The sequence below is a fragment of the Aspergillus chevalieri genome, chromosome 3 (genome assembly GCF_016861735.1).
Source record: "Aspergillus chevalieri M1 DNA, chromosome 3, nearly complete sequence".
NCBI lineage: Eukaryota > Fungi > Ascomycota > Eurotiomycetes > Eurotiales > Aspergillaceae > Aspergillus > Aspergillus chevalieri.
In genome coordinates, this window is record NC_057364.1 from 1 (window position 1) to 19,003 (window position 19,003).

At 52.8% G+C, this 19,003-nt stretch overlaps 7 protein-coding genes across 7 annotated transcripts; 3 read left to right on the forward strand and 4 right to left on the reverse strand.

Moving 5' to 3' along the window:
• Positions 1–5,212: 5,212 nt before the first annotated feature.
• Positions 5,213–5,977, forward strand: ACHE_30001S (uncharacterized protein; the record flags this gene model as incomplete). The annotated part of the gene is made up of 1 exon (XM_043276570.1): positions 5,213–5,977. The coding sequence occupies one exon, from the start codon at positions 5,213–5,215 to the stop codon at positions 5,975–5,977; it is 765 nt and encodes a 254-aa protein (XP_043134536.1).
• A 94-nt stretch (positions 5,978–6,071) lies between these two features.
• Positions 6,072–6,422, forward strand: ACHE_30003S (uncharacterized protein; the record flags this gene model as incomplete). Its single annotated transcript, XM_043276571.1, has 1 exon — positions 6,072–6,422. The coding sequence occupies one exon, from the start codon at positions 6,072–6,074 to the stop codon at positions 6,420–6,422; it is 351 nt and encodes a 116-aa protein (XP_043134537.1).
• Positions 6,423–6,573: 151 nt separating this feature from the next.
• ACHE_30002A (uncharacterized protein) lies at positions 6,574–10,177 on the reverse strand (the record flags this gene model as incomplete). Its single annotated transcript, XM_043276572.1, has 3 exons — positions 6,574–8,457; positions 8,502–9,610; positions 9,703–10,177. The coding sequence occupies 3 exons, from the start codon at positions 10,175–10,177 to the stop codon at positions 6,574–6,576; spliced, it is 3,468 nt and encodes a 1,155-aa protein (XP_043134538.1).
• Positions 10,178–10,194: 17 nt separating this feature from the next.
• ACHE_30004A (uncharacterized protein) lies at positions 10,195–10,896 on the reverse strand (the record flags this gene model as incomplete). The annotated part of the gene is made up of 1 exon (XM_043276573.1): positions 10,195–10,896. One exon carries the CDS (start codon positions 10,894–10,896, stop codon positions 10,195–10,197), a length of 702 nt encoding a protein of 233 aa, XP_043134539.1.
• Positions 10,897–10,924: 28 nt separating this feature from the next.
• Positions 10,925–11,353, reverse strand: ACHE_30005A (uncharacterized protein; the record flags this gene model as incomplete). Its single annotated transcript, XM_043276574.1, has 1 exon — positions 10,925–11,353. One exon carries the CDS (start codon positions 11,351–11,353, stop codon positions 10,925–10,927), a length of 429 nt encoding a protein of 142 aa, XP_043134540.1.
• Positions 11,354–14,436: 3,083 nt separating this feature from the next.
• On the forward strand, positions 14,437–15,189 carry ACHE_30006S (glycoside hydrolase family 11 protein; the record flags this gene model as incomplete). The annotated part of the gene is made up of 2 exons (XM_043276576.1): positions 14,437–14,726; positions 14,790–15,189. The coding sequence occupies 2 exons, from the start codon at positions 14,437–14,439 to the stop codon at positions 15,187–15,189; spliced, it is 690 nt and encodes a 229-aa protein (XP_043134541.1).
• Positions 15,190–17,579: 2,390 nt separating this feature from the next.
• Positions 17,580–18,500, reverse strand: ACHE_30007A (uncharacterized protein; the record flags this gene model as incomplete). Its single annotated transcript, XM_043276577.1, has 1 exon — positions 17,580–18,500. One exon carries the CDS (start codon positions 18,498–18,500, stop codon positions 17,580–17,582), a length of 921 nt encoding a protein of 306 aa, XP_043134542.1.
• Between the last annotated feature and the right edge of the window lie 503 nt (positions 18,501–19,003).

Here is a 19,003-nt window from a genome sequence, read left to right on the forward strand (position 1 = left end):
CCCTAACCCTAACCCTAACCCTAACCCTAACCCTAACCCTAACCCTAACCCTAACCCTAACCCTAACCCTAACCCTAACCCTAACCCTGACCCTAACCCTAACACCCGAATCACCCATCCCCAATCAATCACCATTCACCCCTAACCCCTCCGGGGGTCCATCCACTGCCCCTAACCCCTCATCCTTCATTCCCTCCTAAATCGAACACATACCACTTCACATACCACTTCCCACTGCCACCGCCACCGCCACACCCACCGCCACCCGTACCCTCCATCATCCATCCCCCTCGCCTGCTTCCCTGCTTCCCCTCCCAATCCATACTCACACTCCCAATCAACCCCCGCCCATCCACTTCGCCCCAATCCATTCACACTGCCCATCACTGCCTCCATCCCTCCATCCCTCCATCCCTCCATCCCTCCATGCCCCACCACTGCCGCTGTTGCCTCCTGCAAATCACTCCCCGCTCATCCCCATTCATTCCCATCCACAATCTCCCTAATAACCTCCTTCCACTCTATCCCTAATAACATCACATCGCTATCCATCCCTACTCATCCCAATCTCATCCTTCCACTCTAACCCTACTAACATAACATCATAACATCATATCCATCTCCTGCATAACCTCACATCATATCCATCTCCTGCATAACCTCACATCATATCCATCTCCCGAATAACAACTATCATCATCACTCTACCCTGCATAACCCCTGCATAACCCCCGTATAACCCCCGCATAACACTTCTATCCCTATCCTGAATAACATCATCCCCTATCCCCAATACCATTCCCAATCCCAATCTCATCCACCCACCCATCCCTGATAACCTCCTTCCACTGTCTCCCTAATAACATATCATCATATCCATCTCCCAAATAACAATCATAACTGTCTCCCCAATAACATAACATAACATCAATATCCTGAATAATGACTATTATCATCCCTCTATCCTGCATAACCCCCGAATAACATCATCTCCCTATCCCGTATAACCTCATCATCTCCCTAATAACATAACACCGTCATCTCCCTATCCCTAATAACATCATCATCTCCCTATCCCTAATAACATCATCATCTCCCTATCCCGTATAACCTCATCATCTCCCTATCCCTAATAACCTCATCATCTCCCTAATAACATAACACCATCATCTCCCTATCCCTAATAACCTCATCATCTCCCTAATAACATAACACCATCATCTCCCCAATAATCTTTCAATCCATCCACCCATCTCACCCCCAACCACCTCCGCCTCCGCCTCCGCCTCCGCCTCCATCCACTCCCCCATCATCTTTCATTCCCTCCAATCAATCCACATCCACTGCATATCATCAATACCAAATACCACCCTTCTCCCTCCCCCAACCGCTTTCCACCATCAAAATCCTCCTCGCTCCACCTCGCCCCCATTCACCCATCGCCTCCCACACACCGCCCGCCACCACTCCCCATACACCCATTGCCCACCGCTTGCCCACCGCTTTGTTCACTGCTTGCCCACCCCTTCATTCATCCATTGGTTCACTGCTGCCTCACCCGTCGCCTCATCCATCACCCCGCCCCAATATATATCATCATCCCATTCCCACCCATCGCTATCTTGTATGATATATATCTCTATCCAACCACTCTTGCATCCCAATTCTCTCCCTCAACCAACCCCGTCAATATATATCCCTGTCAACATCCATATCAATCTATATATCCATATCAAAATCTTAATCCTAACCTCCGTACACTGCTTCGGTAACCATCCGAATTCTCCTACCAATTCATTAACCACCTCCAACCCATGCTGCTGCCCCATGCTCTTCGCCCACAAATCCCACCACTCCACTATCGTCCTCGACATCCACCCCAAATCCATCCAATCCCTGCCGCCACACTTGCCCAACTGCTTCACTTCCATCCCCATCCACCATCCCCATCCACCATCCACCCATTGTGGCAATCGTCCAAATCATCCTCCTATGCTATGCACATCCACCTGCATCGCACCACCACACCATCACCACCACCTCCTCCTCCGCCAAATCACTCCCCTGTCATGCCCATTCCCACCTGCGCCAAATCCATCCTTCAACCGCTGGTCAAATGGCGGTTTGAATGGGCTCTCAAATGGGCTCTCAAATGGTCTCTCAAATGGGCTCTCAAATGGTCTCTCAAATGGTCTCTCAAATGGTCTCTCAAATGGTCTCTCAAATGGTCTCTCAAATGGATCTCAAACGGCCAGTCAAACGGGCTCTCAAATGGGTGGTCAAATGGCTGATGAAAATGTGTGCTTGAATACATGGTCAAATGGGTGATTGAACAGTTGGTCGAATGCATGATCAAATGCATGATCAAATGCATGATCAAATGCATGATCAAATGCATGATCAAATGCATGATCAAATGCATCGTTGAATGGGTCAAATCGCTGATCAAATGGGTGACCAAATGCATGATGAAATGTCTGGTCGAATGTCTGGTCGAATGTCTGGTTGAATGCATGGCCAAACATGTGGTTTGAACCGGTCAAATGGGTGATTGAATGGCTGATCGAAATGGCTGATTGAAATGGCTGATCGAATACATGGTGAAATGGGTAATCAAACGGGCTCTCAAATCGGTGGTCGAACCGTTCGTCAAATGCATGCATTGTTGAATGCATTGTTGAATGGGTAATCGAACCGGTGGTTGAATGGATGATTGAATGTATGGCTGAACGCATGGTTGAATGCGTCAAATCACTGATTGAACGCGCTCTCAAACGGGTGGTCGAACGGGGCTTTGAAACGGGTCATTGAATGGGCCACACGGCTGATGAAATGCATGCTTGAATGCATGCTTGAACCGGTCAAATGCCGGATCAAATACACGGTCGAATGGGTGATTGAACCGGTCAAATGGGTGATTGAACGGGTGGTTGAACTGGTAATTGAATGCATGCTTGAATGGCTGATCGAATGGGTGGTTCAACGGGCTGTCAAATGGCCAATGAAACGGGTGATTGAATGCATGGTCAAAACAACTGATCAAAATGGATGATTGAATATATGGTTGAACGGGTGGTCGAATGGGTGATCAAACTGGTGATCAAACTGGTGATCGAACTGGTGATCGAACTGGTGATCGAACTGGTGATCGAATGGTTGGTTGAACGGGCTGTCAAATCGGTGGTCGAATGGGTGTATTAAAACAGCTCATTGAAACGGCTGATCGAACACATGGTGAAATGGGTAATCAAATGCATGCTTGAACCGGTCAAATGCCGGATCAAATACATGGTTGAATGGGTGATTGAACCGCCTGATTGAACAGTTGGTTGAATGCATGCTTGAATGGCTGATCGAATGGGTGGTTCAATTGGTTGTCAAATGACTGATTGAACAACTGATTGAACCAGCTGATTGAATACATGCTTGAACGGGTGGTCCAACGGGTGTATCGAAATGGCTGATTGAAATGGCCGATCGAAATGGCTGATCGAAATGGGTAATTGAATACATGGTCAAATGGGTAATCGAACGGGGTAATCGAACCGGTGGTCGAATGGGTAATCGAATGCATGCTTGAATGGCTGATTGAATGTATGGCTGAATGCATGGTTGAACGGGTCAAATCACTGATTGAATGGCTGATCAAACGGGTGGTTGAACAGTTGGTTGAACAGTTGGTTGAACGGGCTGTCAAATTGGTGGTCGAATGGGTCTATTAAAAACAGCTGATTGAAATGGCTGATCGAAACTGGTAATCGAAACTGGTAATCGAATACATGGTTAAATGGGTAATCGAACACGTTAAATGGCTGATTGAATGCATTGTCAAATGGGTGATTGAACCAGTCGAATGGGTGATCAAACGGGTGGTTGAATGGGTGTATCGAAACGCCTGATATTGAATGGCTGATTGAATGGCTGATTGAATGGCTGATTGAATGGCTGATTGAATGGCTGATTGAATACATGGTCGAAACCGGTGATCGAATACATGGTTAAATGGGTAATTGAATGCATGGTTGAATGGGTGATCAAACTGGTGATCAAACGGGTGATTGAACAGTTGGTTGAACGGGCTGTCAAATGGGTGGTTGAATGCGTGTATTGAAACGCCTGATATCGAATGGCTGATCGAATGGCTGATCGAATGGCTGATCGAATGGCTGATCAAATGGCTGATCAAATGGCTGATCGAAATGGGTAATTGAATACATGGTTGAAACCAATGATCGAATACATGGTTCAATGGGTAATTGAACGGGTCGTCCAACCGGTGGTCCAACCGGTCCATGTCATGCTGCCATGTCCACTGCCTGCCCACACTGCATACCTTGCTGCACTCACACCCACTGCCACCCAATGCCATGCTCCCATACACCACCTGTCATACACATCATTCACCACCCTGGCCCATTCACAATCACACATCATCCATCATCATCCATCATCATCCATCATCATCCATCATCATCCATCATTCATAATCTTCATCATTCACTACCACCAGTCTGCCTGTGTGCTCAACGGCCAATGCGCTTGTCCATGTCCATCCCATGTCCATGAAACCCTCGGCCTTCATCCACTGCCGTACTCAAATATCTACCCTCAACGCCTTCCCATCCATGCTATATATCTCCACTGTCGGACTACATACATACATATATATATATATATACATACATATCGATATACATATCACTATACATCTCTATATACATCGCTATATACATCGCTATATACATCACTATATACATCACTGTATACGTCTTGACATACAACTCTATATACATCTCTATACATCGCTATGGTCCTGGCCAATCCTCCATCTCTCTGCCTCCTGACTCCAACCCCAACTCAACCTCCTGACTCACCCGCCGCAGCCAACAAAACTCCTCAAACAACTGGCTATGGCCCGCCCGGCTGCGCTGCCCCAGCCACCCAATCACCGCCCCAATGTCCGCGCCGTCGACCTGCAATCCCACCAGTCGCCGCTGCCATGCCCCCGAATGCCCACCCCCATGGCCCATGCAGCATCATCGCCACCATGGGGATCAAAACCCCCGGTACTGACACCGGCCGCCCGGCTCCCACCCGGCGCATATCGTCTGCGGCATCCCACAGGAAAAACACCCGCTGAATCGGCTGTACTGGATCCGCCGGCGAACCTGCAGCATCCACTGCTTGGCCGCCTGGCTGCGTGCATGCCGGCATGAATATAAATCGTGCTGGTCATCCGCCTGGGCCATGGCGCAGATATAACATCGATCCCGCCACTGCTGAGCCTCCTGCTCCCCAAACTCCTCATCCAGCCATGCCTGGGACTGTTGCCGGCGGAATTGAATGTCGGCCGCGGCCCACTGGTGCTGGCGTTGGCGGTGGCTTGCGCACTGGCGCTGCTGCTGGCGGTGGCTCGGGCTCGGGTGCTGGTGCTGGCGTTGGTTCGGGCTCTGGCTCTGGCTCGGGCTATGGCTTGGGCTTAAGCTATCGCTGTGGCGCCGGTGCTGACTTGGGCTTGGGCTCTGGCTTGGGCTCTGGCTCGGGCTCGGGCTATGGCTCCGGCGTGGGCTGTGGCTCGGGCTATGGCTATGGCTCCGGCGTGGGAAATGGCTCCGGCGTGGGCAATGGCTATGGCTCTGGCTCGGGCTCGGGCTATGGCTTGAGCTTGGGCTGTGGCGCCGGTGCTGACTTGGGCTTGGGCTCTGGCTCGGGCTATGGCTCGGGCTCCGGCGTGGGCTGTGGCTCGGGCTATGGCTATGGCTCCGGCGTGGGAAATGGCTCCGGCGTGGGCAATGGCTATGGCTCTGGCTCGGGCTCGGGCTATGGCTTGAGCTTGGGCTGTGGCGCCGGTGCTGACTTGGGCTTGGGCTGTGGCTCGGCCTATGGCTCGGGCTCCGGCGTGGGCTATGGCTCCGGCTTCGGCTTGGGCTGCATGAGCCCGCTGCTCTGCTGGAATCATACTCCATTCCGCGCCTGAGCCCCCGACCATTGGAACGCCTCGTGGCACTGCGCGCCCGCCAGTCTGGGTCATCTGCCAGCCCTAACACTGGCCGAACCGCCTGCCCTGGGCCATGGTGCAAGCCCACACACCCGGCCTCATGCCCAGCCTCATGCCCGGCCTCATCACCACCCACGTGCCCTACATGCCACTGCACATTACACCCATCACATGCCTGCTCGTCCCCGTCATCCCCGCAATGCTGCCGCCGGTATCCATTCACTGTCCCATCCAGATAATCGTCCAGTACCACCCGCCGGCACCCCCGACCTGCCACCACCCCCATGTATTGCTGCACCAGCTCCACCTCCGGTGTGCCCAGCTGTCGCTCATCCTCCGCCCACCCCGCCGGCTGGATAATGATCGCCTGGCTGGCCTGCCCATCCCGCCCGGCTCGCCCGCTTTCCTGTGCATAATCCAATAACGTCCGGGGTGTCCCAAGATGAATGATCACTCGGATATTCGGAATATCAACCCCCATGCCCAATGCACTGGTCGCGCAAAGCACTGTGGAATCCCCTCCCATGAACCGCCCCAAAATCCCACCCCGGTCCACCTGCCCACTGAAATACGCCTCACATCCCAATACCGCCGCCATCGCCTGCACCTGGTGGACCCGGTTGGCATATATCACCATCTTCCCCCCGGGCCCGGGCCCACTGGAGCTGCGCCTGCAGGAACTGAATAATCCAGGCATCCTGCTCCCATCCATATCCATGTGGTGCAGTGTGTGGAATCGGTGGCCGCCACACCCCATATGCCACATTGCCGCGGCTCGTGCGGGCCCGATATATATCGATCTGATCCTGTGGGTGGTGAATGCGCTGGCTGAACTCCGGTTCCATCTCGGGGGGCAATGTGGCCGTTAAAAACACCATCTGTGTACGGGCCCGAACGAGCTTCCCAAGCTGTGCCATGGCGGACCGGAAGTTCTTCTGCTGGTTCATAATGATGTGGCATTCATCAATCACCACCCGGTCCAGCCGCTGCATCACCACCAACCGGTTGATGAATGAATGGAAATCGGGGGTGACAGCCGATTCCGGTGTGACCAGCACAATGGCTGCTTCATCACATGGCTGCTGCCGGTCCCATGCCATACATGGGATGCCTAGCCGCCGGCACCGCTGCTGCATATCCTGCCGCAGCGAGATCAATGGCACCACCACAATGGTGGTGCCCCCGGGGACGGCCCACGCGGGCAACATGAATAACATGCTTTTCCCACCGCCGGTGGGCATGACTGCCACCACGGGGCTCTTGCCCTGCTGGATCGCCGCCATGGCGGGTGCCTGGATGCCCTGGAACTGCATGCCGGCCTGACCGGTCATCTGCTGCAGCGCAGCGGCCATGTCCATGGTCTGCAGCTGGTGGCGCCGCTCCATGTGGTGCTCCTCAGCCTCCACCTGCCATGGGGCCCGCTTGCGTTTCCCAAGCACGGGGCGAGCCCTAACCCGTTCCTGACCGGGATCATTCACCAAGCAAGCCCTAACCCGTTCCTGACCGGGATGGTGAATTGGACAGCTACCTTCATCCACCAAGCGAGCCCTAACCCGTTCCTGACCGGGATGGTGAATTGGACGGTTGCCTTCATCCACCAAGCGAGCCCTAACCCCTTCCTGACTGGGATCACTCACCAAGCGAGCCCTAACCCGTTCCTGACCGGGATCATTCACCAAGCAAGCCCTAACCCATTCCTGACCGGGATCATCCACCAAGCAAGCCCTAACCCATTCCTGACCGGGATCATCCACCAAGCGAGCCCTAACCTGTTCCTGACCGGGACGGCGGCTTGGACAGCTGCCTTCATCCACCAAGCCAGCCCGAAGCCCACCGGCATCAATGTCGGCATGGACATCTCCTGGAACCCCCGTGCCGCAGCCGAACCCCAGAAACTGGTGCCAATCCACACTGGACTGCCGGAACATTGCCCGCCGGTGGCTTGTTGTGCCCGCCTGCTCCATCAGCTGCCGCCCATATACCATCCCCGCCACGTGCGATGAATGGCCCGCCTGTAAATCCGTCATATGCGCCATCCACTGGTCCGCATCCATGCCGTCCTCACAGTCAGCATCCAATGCCGCCGCCTGCTCCGTTTCATCCTGGCGGTCACTGGTGAATGTGCTGGATGCCCGCAGGAACCGCCGGCTGATGCCAATGGCAATGTCCCGGTACGCCGGAATATTCAATGCCTGGCCGAGCCGGGCCTGGGTCTCCCGCTTCAACACCTCCCGGAATCGCTCGGGGGTCCATGGCCGCTGCATGCCCGGGTCGGGGCCCCATAAATATGGGCTGGGGGCTGCCATGCCGGTGTGCCGTTCGACGTGCCAATCAATGTGCCATTCAGTGTGCCGTTCGCCGTGCCATTCGGTGTGCCAATCGTTGTGCCATTCGACATGGCATTTGATGTGCCGGCCTGTGTGCCAATCGGTGTGCCAATCGGTGTGCTGTTCGATGTGCTGTTTGATGTGCCGTTCAGTCTACCATTCAACATGCCATTCACCGTACCATTTGGTGTGCCATTCCATGTGCCGTTCAATGTGCTGTTCGATGTGCCATTCACTGTGCCAGCTCGTGTGCCAATCGGTATGCTGTTTGTTGTGCCGTTCAACATGCTGTTCGATGTGCCGTTCAATGTGCTGTTCGATGTGCCATTCAGTGTGTCGTTTGATATGCCATTTGCTGTGCCGTTTGATGTGCCATTCAGTGTGCCGTTCGCCCTGCCATTCAGTGTGCCATTGACCGTGCCGGCTCGTGTGCCATTCCATGTGCCGTTCAATGTGCTGTTTGATGTGCCATTCACCGTGCTGGCTCGTGTGCCATTCGCCGTGCCGGCTTGTGTGCCAATCAGTGTGCCATTCAGTATGCCGTTCGCCGTGCCATTCAGTGTGCCATTCAATGTGCCGGCTTGTGTGCCATTCCATGTGCTGTTCAATGTGCTGTTCAATGTGCCGTTCGATGTGCCGTTCGACATGCCATTCACTGTACCATTCACCGTGCCATTCACCGTGCCGGCTCGTGTGCCATTCAATGTGCCGTTCGATGTGCCATTCGACATACCATTCGATGTGCCATTCGACATACCATTCCATGTGCCGTTCGATGTGCCATTTGACATACCATTCGATGTGCCATTCACCGTGCCATGCGCAGTGCCGGCCTGCCACGCTGTCAACTGGCCAATGAATGGCATCGCCAGCCACATATACCACACCACCAACTCCCCGACCGCCCGTGGCACATACCGGTGGATCAGCTTGCTGTCGTTGCTCGCATGGAAGCCCTTGTGGTATGCAGTCACCAGTGTCACCATCCCATCCTCAATGAACACATTGCGGAATTGGTTGTTCGGCGTGTTGACATACTGCACACTGAGCAGCTCGGGGGCCCGTGCCGGCTGCCCCGCCGTCATATGGATGGCCACGGCCAGTTTCTCCTTGAACCGGGCCACCCGGGCCAGATACTGTGCCACCAATGGGCCGTGGATCGCCCCCGGCGCATGAATTGCTGCTGCACGGGGCGCTCTGTGCGCAGCCGCTGGATCATCCACCACCGGCCATCCACGGGCCACCGGGTTCGGCGATCGTGCAAAAAGTTCCAGCCCGGGTGCCCCTGGGTGGGATCATCATACAAGCCCTGCCACGGGATGGCGGGCAGCGGCATGGTGCTTGGGGTGTGGGCGCTGCTGGAACCATCGGCAATACATAATAGTTCACACAGCAGCTCCCGTGTGGCCCCAACCAACCCGTGGATGAACCCACGGAATTCACCCATCGTGAAATGCAGATCCTTGTACAACAGCTCATCGGCTCCCATCCACGCCACATGGCCCGGCGCCGTGCTATTGTAATGGATCTTCAACCCATATGTGCGCCAGTCGAGCAATGTCTGCATGGGCCCATGGGTGCCACGGATCATGAAGCGGCTGACCATCTGCTGCACATGGTCATGAAATGACGGGCGATCGTGCACCGTGGTGGGGGTGGAGCGTGTGGGACTGGCACTATCACAGCCCTCATCGATATCGGCCAGTTGGGCATCTGCACTGGCCAACGGCCATGCTATTGGGCTAGCCGGTGTGCCATTTGGAGTGCCATTCACTGTGCTAGCCTGTGCCTGCCACATCTGAATAATGTCCCCCACATGGGGATCCAACCACAGTGCCTTCTGCACCACCATGAACCGCGCAAGCTTGATCATCCGCGATAAAATGGGGGGGTAACTGTCGGGATCACGCCACCCAGTCTCCCCCAGCCGAGCACCGCCATGGCACACACAAGGGGGCTTTCATATTCATGGGCACGGTGGCGCTGGTTGAGCAGCTCAATGCAAAACTCCAAGCAGGCACGCTCCATTGGGCTCATCATCCATGCCGGCTCGGTGCTGCCTGCATTGCCAGTCTCCTCTGCTTCTTCCACATGCTCGGGGCTCACCCCATGCCCGGCTGTGGGCTGATCTCCGGGGCTCACCCCACGCCCCTCTGTGGCCCGATAACTGCCGGGGTTCCCACCCTGCTCTAGGATCCGACCGGCCCCGGGGAACATATGGACCGCCCGAGCCCGGGCTCGATGGGGCGCCTGTTGGGGCCTCACCATGGTGGGCATGGCAAGCTGCCACAACATCTGCCACTTCCGCTGCTGCCGCGCGGTCATCCCATACACGGGCAGTGGGCCACACCACTCCTGCATGCCCTGTCCGGCCTGGGTGGCCTGTGTGCGTGCAATGAAGCCCAACACTTGCTGCCACGCCTGCACATGCTTCTGGACACTGGTTTCATCCATGTACGCCTGGAGCGGCCGGTATGGGGTCTGTCCGGCCTCGGTCCGGGCCGCCTCCATACAAATGCCGGTTCCACACCGCTGCACGGTCTGCTGGCTCCGCCGGGCCAACTGGCCCATGGCATTCCAAATGGCCTGGATGGCCTGTTCAATGGGATCCGGGGCTCCTCGGGGGCGCTTCCACCAGCCGGAGCAGGTCCTGGGGGTGCACACCTTCCAGGTATCGTGCCCACCCGGTCCGGCGGAGCCACGGGTTAGCATCGGTGATCCGATCGGCCTGGATGACGGCCTGTTGTTCCTGGGCCGTTCGAGCCTGATCCCATGCGGTGATGATGGCATCGACGGCCCGTTGGGCCTGGTCCGCGGGGGGCGGTGGTGGTGGTGGTGGTGGGTGGCCCTCTGGGAAGCGGATATGGATGTAATGGGACCCCGGGCCCGATGGGAAGATCTGCTGCCACGCTACGGTGGTGAATGAACGCCGGAGCTCAGCGGCCCCTTGTGTGCGCTCTCTCTGGCCAACCCGGCCACGGCGGGTCTGTTGGGACCATTGATGGACCTGGCGCCAGTGCTTTCGCATGGTGTCCATGCTGGATGCCACATAATGGCACGGGGGTCCTGTCGTTGGCATAACAAACCATTGGGTTCACAGGGGATGATGGGAATGATGGGCAGCGGGTCGTTCAATATGCATGGGATCTGGATGGCCGCACTGTCCTGTTCAATATCCTCCCACTGTTGGACTGCCTGAGCCAACTGGTGGGCGGATTGATGCTTGAACTGATGTTTCCGCTTCAGATGTCGCTCGACCTCCACCGGTCGTACGCCATGCTTGCACTGGCGACAGATCATCACTTGCAAGCTTGGGATCTTCTGGAACAGCTCATTCTCCATGGCCGCTCTATCCCATGAATGGGTGTAGTGAATGATGCTGTGAATTCGATGAATTGAATGAGTGAATGACCCCCGAATTCACCGGGTCGATCATGGCGGCGGAATGGCGATGGTCGGGCCACACCCCAACAAATCCGCGCGCCCAAACCGGGCATCTTTCCACCCACACCACGCCGTCATTTTGGGCGATATGGGGCCCCCGAGCGAGCCAGATATAAAGCAGGGGCCGGTCTATAAGCTGTGAAAATTTCAGCTCAATTGGGCCACTCCCGGGCACACAACCCGGTGTAAGCTCCAGACCGACCGAGCGTCAAGGCTCCAGACCGACCGAGTGTCAATTGCCATTTTCGCCAGCCAATCAGCGCCCGACTTCTCCGAACCCCTAATTCGGACATGCGCATATTCGTCCAACCCCTCTGGGTTAGGGCGATGCTGGCGTTTTTTCCGAGCTCAAAGTCAAGTTGTTTGTTTGGGCATTGTGGCTCCAGCGTAGCTGGTGGCGACTGGGTTGCCATTTCATAGTCCATGAACAGAGGTGTTGGGGGTGGAGGCGAGGCATTTGGCTCGCCTGTGCCTCCCTCCATCAGTCCATCTGGTTATCTGGCTTTCCGTGTTTTCGGTGTTCGCGGGCTTTCACTAGCGCGGCTAAGCCTTGTTCCCGGGGGCTATCCCCGTAGCGGGGACCGCCTGAGGCGTGGCCTCTGGCCGAGTGCCTGGTGACAGGTGGCATTATTCGCACAGTGCGTCGAGAGTTGCGCAGCTCGGTAGTGGATTACGTTATTCATTCATGTACATAGTACCAGTCATGTGACCATCATGAAGACCCTTCACGATGCTGGTGGGCGAACTTCCGCATACCAGCGATTAGTCTGTCTCTCTTATGGAATGCCACATATTAGTCCGCAGTGTGCTCATCACGCTGTCTCAACCCTACATCTCTAACACGCGTCCCGCGTCGCGCATTGCGAATAGTCAGTTGGCCGTAGCTTCCACACCAGACAACCGAGGAGGAAACCCTTTGGAATCTAGATCAAGTATGTGTTCAACAATCGTTGCTTCCTCTAGATCTGTGAGCCTCCATGAATTGGCCGATATATTGCATCCTGATCGCATGCCACGCCGGCGGCGACTAATCTTCTCATGCTCCACGTGATAGATCTTACCAGCGGCTCAGACGCTTAGATTTTTGTCAATTTACATAGCCCAAAGGACCAGTGTTACTTGGTTTCTATCATGTTTCTAAGGCATCCTTTGTTGTGGTGATATTTGTCGTGGAAGCCGGAAGTCGCGTCGGAGCGATTTCGTGTTACATTCGCATGTGGGACACGTTATATAAACTCAAATATAACTGTTACCTTCCATACCGATTCAGGATAATTTTTTCTTGTAAAGCTGATACAGCGAAAATTACAATAAAAGAGGGGTAATTTATGCATGGCACGTGCGAGCTGGAGTTTGCCCCATTTTGGGCCAAATGGGCCGGCCCGTGGGCCACTGGGTCTGGACAAAACATGCCCGGCCCGCCCATGGGCCGAAGACCTTTGTCCAAGCCCGCCCATAAGCGGGCCATGGGCCAGGCCAGGTCTAGGCTCTAGCTAGACGGGCCCTGGGCCTTGCGTAGGGCCCACGGGCAGGCTTTGCAGAGGTCTAGACCCGACCCTCGACGTTAAATAGCCACACACACACACGCATATTTAGATAGTCAAGTACTCATCTGCTATCGCGGTGTCTATAGAGATCAATGTCACCTGTCTAATTCAAATTTCCTCTTCGTATATAGCCTCGTGCAGTCCGGATAATCGACTCCCCGACTTCCCCGACTCGGAATTTATCCGTTTCAATGTCTGTCTGCGCCAACGCCGATCCTGTTGCAGCTCTTCGAGCTGCGTCTTGTCTATGAACCTGTAGATAGCCTGATCTGTAGCTTAATCTGTTCGTCAATTCCTACTATATCCCTGTACCTGACCCCGCACCCTGACACTTGTCAGCCAAGGGCGTGTCTCATGTTATCAAGCTATATCGGTTTGTTTCACTCATTCAGGATTGGATTGACATGGTGGTACGGGTACGCCCGTAGTTCCACTTTCCGTTTTAGATACTGGCTTGGATAAGGTCCCTTGAGCCTAATGGCCCAAAAATATCTTAGTGTTCAGTAAGGAAGATCGCATCCCCAAGTAAGTAGTAGTCTATATAACCCGCATGGTAAGAGTCCAGCAGCAAATAACACCGACTCAAAGATAAAGCAAAACACGTTTTGCAGTGCTACACTCTTCGCCCTCTAGTCTTGGCTTCCGGCAGTCGACAAGCTACTCAATGCAGGTCCACCCGAGAGCTCGTTGTCGGAAAGTGGACCTGAAACTAGCCCTGGGTCCCTTCGTTATAGAGTAAGTTTAACACAGTCCGATAGGTCCTATCCACATGTTATCCTAGCTCCTGCCTCTATAGCACAGTAATACCCATAAAGGGGAGGGGTGAAACATGGCCTTGCCAGTCGAAAACACCCATTAGGCTGTCGTTCTGCCGGCTAAGTGTGGGTGTCGATCCTTGACATGAAACATTCGATCCGTCTGGCAATTTTGATTAGCACTCGGAAGCCAACCCGCCGACAGTGTTTGGGGTCATGAAACAATAATTTCCTTTTTTAGGCAGTTAGGTTGTTTCCAATAGATATGGAAGCTAGTCGGGGAGGTATAAAGGGGATTTGGTTTCCGTCGATTAAGGACGACAACAACAACGATCAGCGATTATCCAAGTCTATTTGGACTTGCAATGACAACCTTGAAAGCAAACAAAATGGTTGCATTCTCTTTTCTCGTCTTTGCTCTCTCTACCATCTCTGCCTTCGCTGCCCCCGGCAACAACTCCGCTCTTGTCCAGCTTGCGAAGCGCGCGATCACCAGCTCTGAGACTGGCACCAACAACGGCTACTACTACTCCTTCTGGACCGACAACGGCGGCGATGTGAGCTACAACAACGGCAACGGCGGCCAGTATAGCGTCGAGTGGAAGAACTGCGGCAACTTTGTCGCCGGAAAGGGCTGGAATCCCAGCAGTGCCAGGTACGTTCATTCATGGACCTCCAATCCATAAAGTGGAAGGAAACTAACCGTGATTCCGTATAGGACCGTCACCTACAGCGGCAACTTCAACCCCAGCGGCAACGGCTACCTCTCCCTCTACGGCTGGACCAAGAACCCTCTTGTCGAGTACTACATTGTCGAGAGTTACGGCGACTACGACCCCTCCAGCGGCGCCACCCAGATCAGCAGCATCGAGAGCGACGGCAGCACCTACAAGATTTACAAGACCACTCGTGTGAACGCGCCTTCTATTGAGGGCACCTCGACCTTCAACCAGTACTGGTCCGTCCGCGAGAACCACCGTGTCGGCGGCAGCATCACCGTCCAGAACCACTTCGATGCCTGGGCTAAAGCTGGTCTGACGCTGGGTACCCACGACTACATGATCCTTGCTACGGAGGGATACCAGAGCAGCGGATCTTCTTCGATCACAGTCCAGTAAATTGGCTCTTGTCGTTCCTCTTTTCATTCGTGTTTGACTGTGGCAATCTGTTAAATTTGCTCAAAAGGAAACTGGGCATCCTTTAGCATAACGGTCTGCGCTTGCAGTAGGTTGGCCTCTTTCAAGTCGAGGTGAGCAATGGAGATGTACTCTCCTCATACCTTAGCTTGCTGTGTATAGGTATAGTCCCGCGGGTACCATTTGGGTTTCTGAATATAATTCACTCACAGCACAATTCTCCGCCATACTGCAATTTGCCAATTGGCTGTACTCTGTAGAACTAAAGCCTCGGGTGTGGATTAGCTACTACACACCAGCACGAGCCAGTGAAAGGACAATCGCAAGAAACGGCGCGAAAAATTCGTTGAATATATTAGATACATAAGTGGGCGCCAATAAAATCTCCATGCCACCTCGCGATAGTCACACCACTGTAGACCTAGTCGGACTGACAGCCTAACCAGTATTCTATACAATGGGGTGCTGCTATTAGGCTTGGTAGCTATGATATATATCTCTTTCTCAGTGATCGCAGGGAAAGGCAGGTTAGGATTGCTGATAGGCTCCAAGTTGAGCGCTACTGTCACAACCTGGCTTCTCTCGTATCGTACCTAGGGTTCTAGTTAGTTATATTTCGAGACTGGACACTTACCCTAAGTGTCTTCCAAGTAATCGTATGCTCAATGCCCCTCCGGGTCCGGTTCGGTATGTCGTATGCGTTGATGGGTATATCGCCCCCTCCAGGCTCCGTAAGATAATCAACAAATAGAAACGATAAAGGTAACGAATAGAGAAACAAGGCCAACCGAGTACGTATACTGGGTTGTTGGTTAAGTGCGGACGAGTCAGAAACTAGAAGGTAACCAATGCTTGATTAACTAGATTGATCGCGAAGAACTAAGCTAAGTACATGAATGAGCGTCCTTATATATCTTCCTCCATATACTATCCTTCTACCTTCAAGAGGTATATCCAGAGTATAGCCAATCAGTGCGTCGTACTTCATATACTCAGCGGTATACTTTTCCAAGTAGTCAGGACGGTATACAGTCACGTGATATGGTCGCTGATTATCATCCCGATCCCGGTTTTCCGTGCGACTATCCTAGTCCTTCCTGCGCCATTCTCTCATGAACTGATATCCAATGATTCTGTCTTGACCCCATACCGTCACGTGAGGCTGATACGTTGGGTTCTGTAACAGCTACATCCTCTTATGGTGAGGCTTTTTTCAAAGTGCCCGGACCAGATGTTAGGGGTTAAGCCTGCAGTGCTAATAACTAGCTAAAGCACAAGAGATTTCGTTGAAGAAAAGAACGAATGTCCGATCGGGCAGCTCTATATACATATGTGCGCCGTGCGGGGTAGATATCCTACCAGTAATCCACCCATCCCACTAACATACCACTTATACGACAGGCGCAGCCTGTGACAACACCCCCCTCCTAAGAATCCTCTCCCCTTCTCTCATGACCCTAATTTCCATGGCGTTGCTCCCGTTTATCAAGTGCAGCAGTATTCTCCATATTGTTTGCAGCCGTCCACACGGGGTGCTGGGTAGCCAGTCCATTTCACTAGGTATTGCTGTCACGGCTCGGAATAGTGGATAATAACGAACTGAATTCCTATCTAGACTATTGTAGCCATCGACGAGAATATCGAATTTGGGGAAGAAGCGAGAAGAGGAAATCTATCTAGATAATGAGGAAGTTTTAAGAGGATTGTTGGCGCCATGACTGGATGGTGTTTGTGGTATATCACCCATTGCCGTAGTGTTGAGCCGCCATATGAGCTATCATATGTGAGCCGTCACACATAAATTATCATGGTTTGTCATAGCTCTAGGGCTCGGTATGGACAATAAACTTGATTAACTAATAATAATAATATATAGAGTTGTCCGAGCGGACATTCGCCCTGTTCTTCTTCAACGAAACCTCTTGTGTTGTAGCTAGTTACTAGCACTGCAGGCTTAGCCCTTAAGAGTCAGCAATGAGAAGATATTGACGCAGTTCACTGCCAGTGCACAGAGGGTGATCGTGGCCACCAGCGCGTTGGGAATGGGGTTGGATATCTGTCACGGCGCTCTACTAGGATGATGGAACGTCCAACTCATGGGTTCTACCTAGGTAGCTATCGACGAGAATAATCAACATGAGGAAGGAAGAAAGGAGGTAACGCCATATTTATCAACAAAGCAATAAAGCAAACAACCACACCTCACGTGATAATCAACCAACGTGACCAGGCCGTCACATTACCCCCCGGCTTCAATAGGCATTGTCCTCAATGTCATGGTCAACCCACAGGTAAGAAAACATGAGAAGGCAACAATACATGAGACACTTGAAAAAGAAAAACACATGAACATGTCCAAACATCTCCAAAAATCAATCATCGAGATCATTAAGGTCATCAAGACGGTTTGCCTCTAACCTTGCAATCATCTGCTGGTTCCATATTTTATTGGATTCCTTGTGTGCCTTCATGGAACAATCCTTCACCCAATGATCAGAGGAGCCACATCTCACACAGGATCCTTGTTGTCGTCGTCTGTTCCTTTCATCTAGGGAGGTGGACGCTGCTGACAGGGAGTTGATATTGATGACGCTGAGGTCCATAGGATCAGACTTGGTGTGAGAGCCAGATTGGTGTGATTGAGAGTGGGAAACATTGGTGGAATTTGAGCTGAAAGAATGACTTCCCAATTGTTGAACCACACGAAGGAAATCAGTGTATGATTTTGGAAGATTCAACTGCTGGTTGAGACGTCCTCGGAGAGTAGGATTGAGGCCTTTCCTGAACGCTGAAATCTTGGTGACATCAGGCCAATCTTTGCCCTTTGCCTCATAAAGAATCCTCTCAAACTTGGCGATGTAGGCTGCCACAGATTCACCACTATCCTGCTTTAGGACTAGTAGATAATCTTCAGCTTCTTGAACCTTGTTGGGGTTGTCATAAACCAGAGATAGTTGATCAAGGATGGTGTTGTAATCCCAGGTGTTGGTGTCTTCTGCATAAGATAACTGGGGAAGAACTAGAGCTTGGACTTTGCTTTCCAGATTCAGATAGACATAGTAGAACTGAGCCACTGCATCACCAATAGCTGGAGCATCAATCCTAAGCTTAGCCTTCATCGAAGCAAGCCAGGTATCAAACTTCAAAGATTGGCCATTGAATTTCTCGGGATCAGGGAGGCATGGCTTTGGTCGTTGAAGTGGTTTGGGTTCATTTTTGACGGATTCGATTTCATTCTGGAGGGCGCGGATCGTAGAAGAAAATTCGTTTCGGAGTTCTTGAAAGGGGTCCATGATCTTTAAGAAAGGGATCGTGAGCTTGAATCTTGAAAAACTTAAGTCTTGAGAACTTGAAGGGGTGCCAGCATAGTCGCAACCACTGGACTTCTTGAAAGTTGAACTTGAATATGCCAACAACAGAAGTTTCAGTCCTGAGCTCTAGAAACTTAACTGAAGCAGCGCTTGACTTGACTTGAGGATGAACTTGAGGATGGAAACTTGAATGGAGACACTGTTATAGCCTGGCCAGCTCCCGAACTGCGGCACCAGCGAATCCCTTGAAGGGAGAAGCCTTTGGTATTTCTCTCCCTAAGGTATAAAAGGAGGATGTTGATTATTATGTCACGGCGCTCTACTAGGATGATGGAACGTCCAACTCATGGGTTCTACCTAGGTAGCTATCGACGAGAATAATCAACATGAGGAAGGAAGAAAGGAGGTAACGCCATATTTATCAACAAAGCAATAAAGCAAACAACCACACCTCACGTGATAATCAACCAACGTGACCAGGCCGT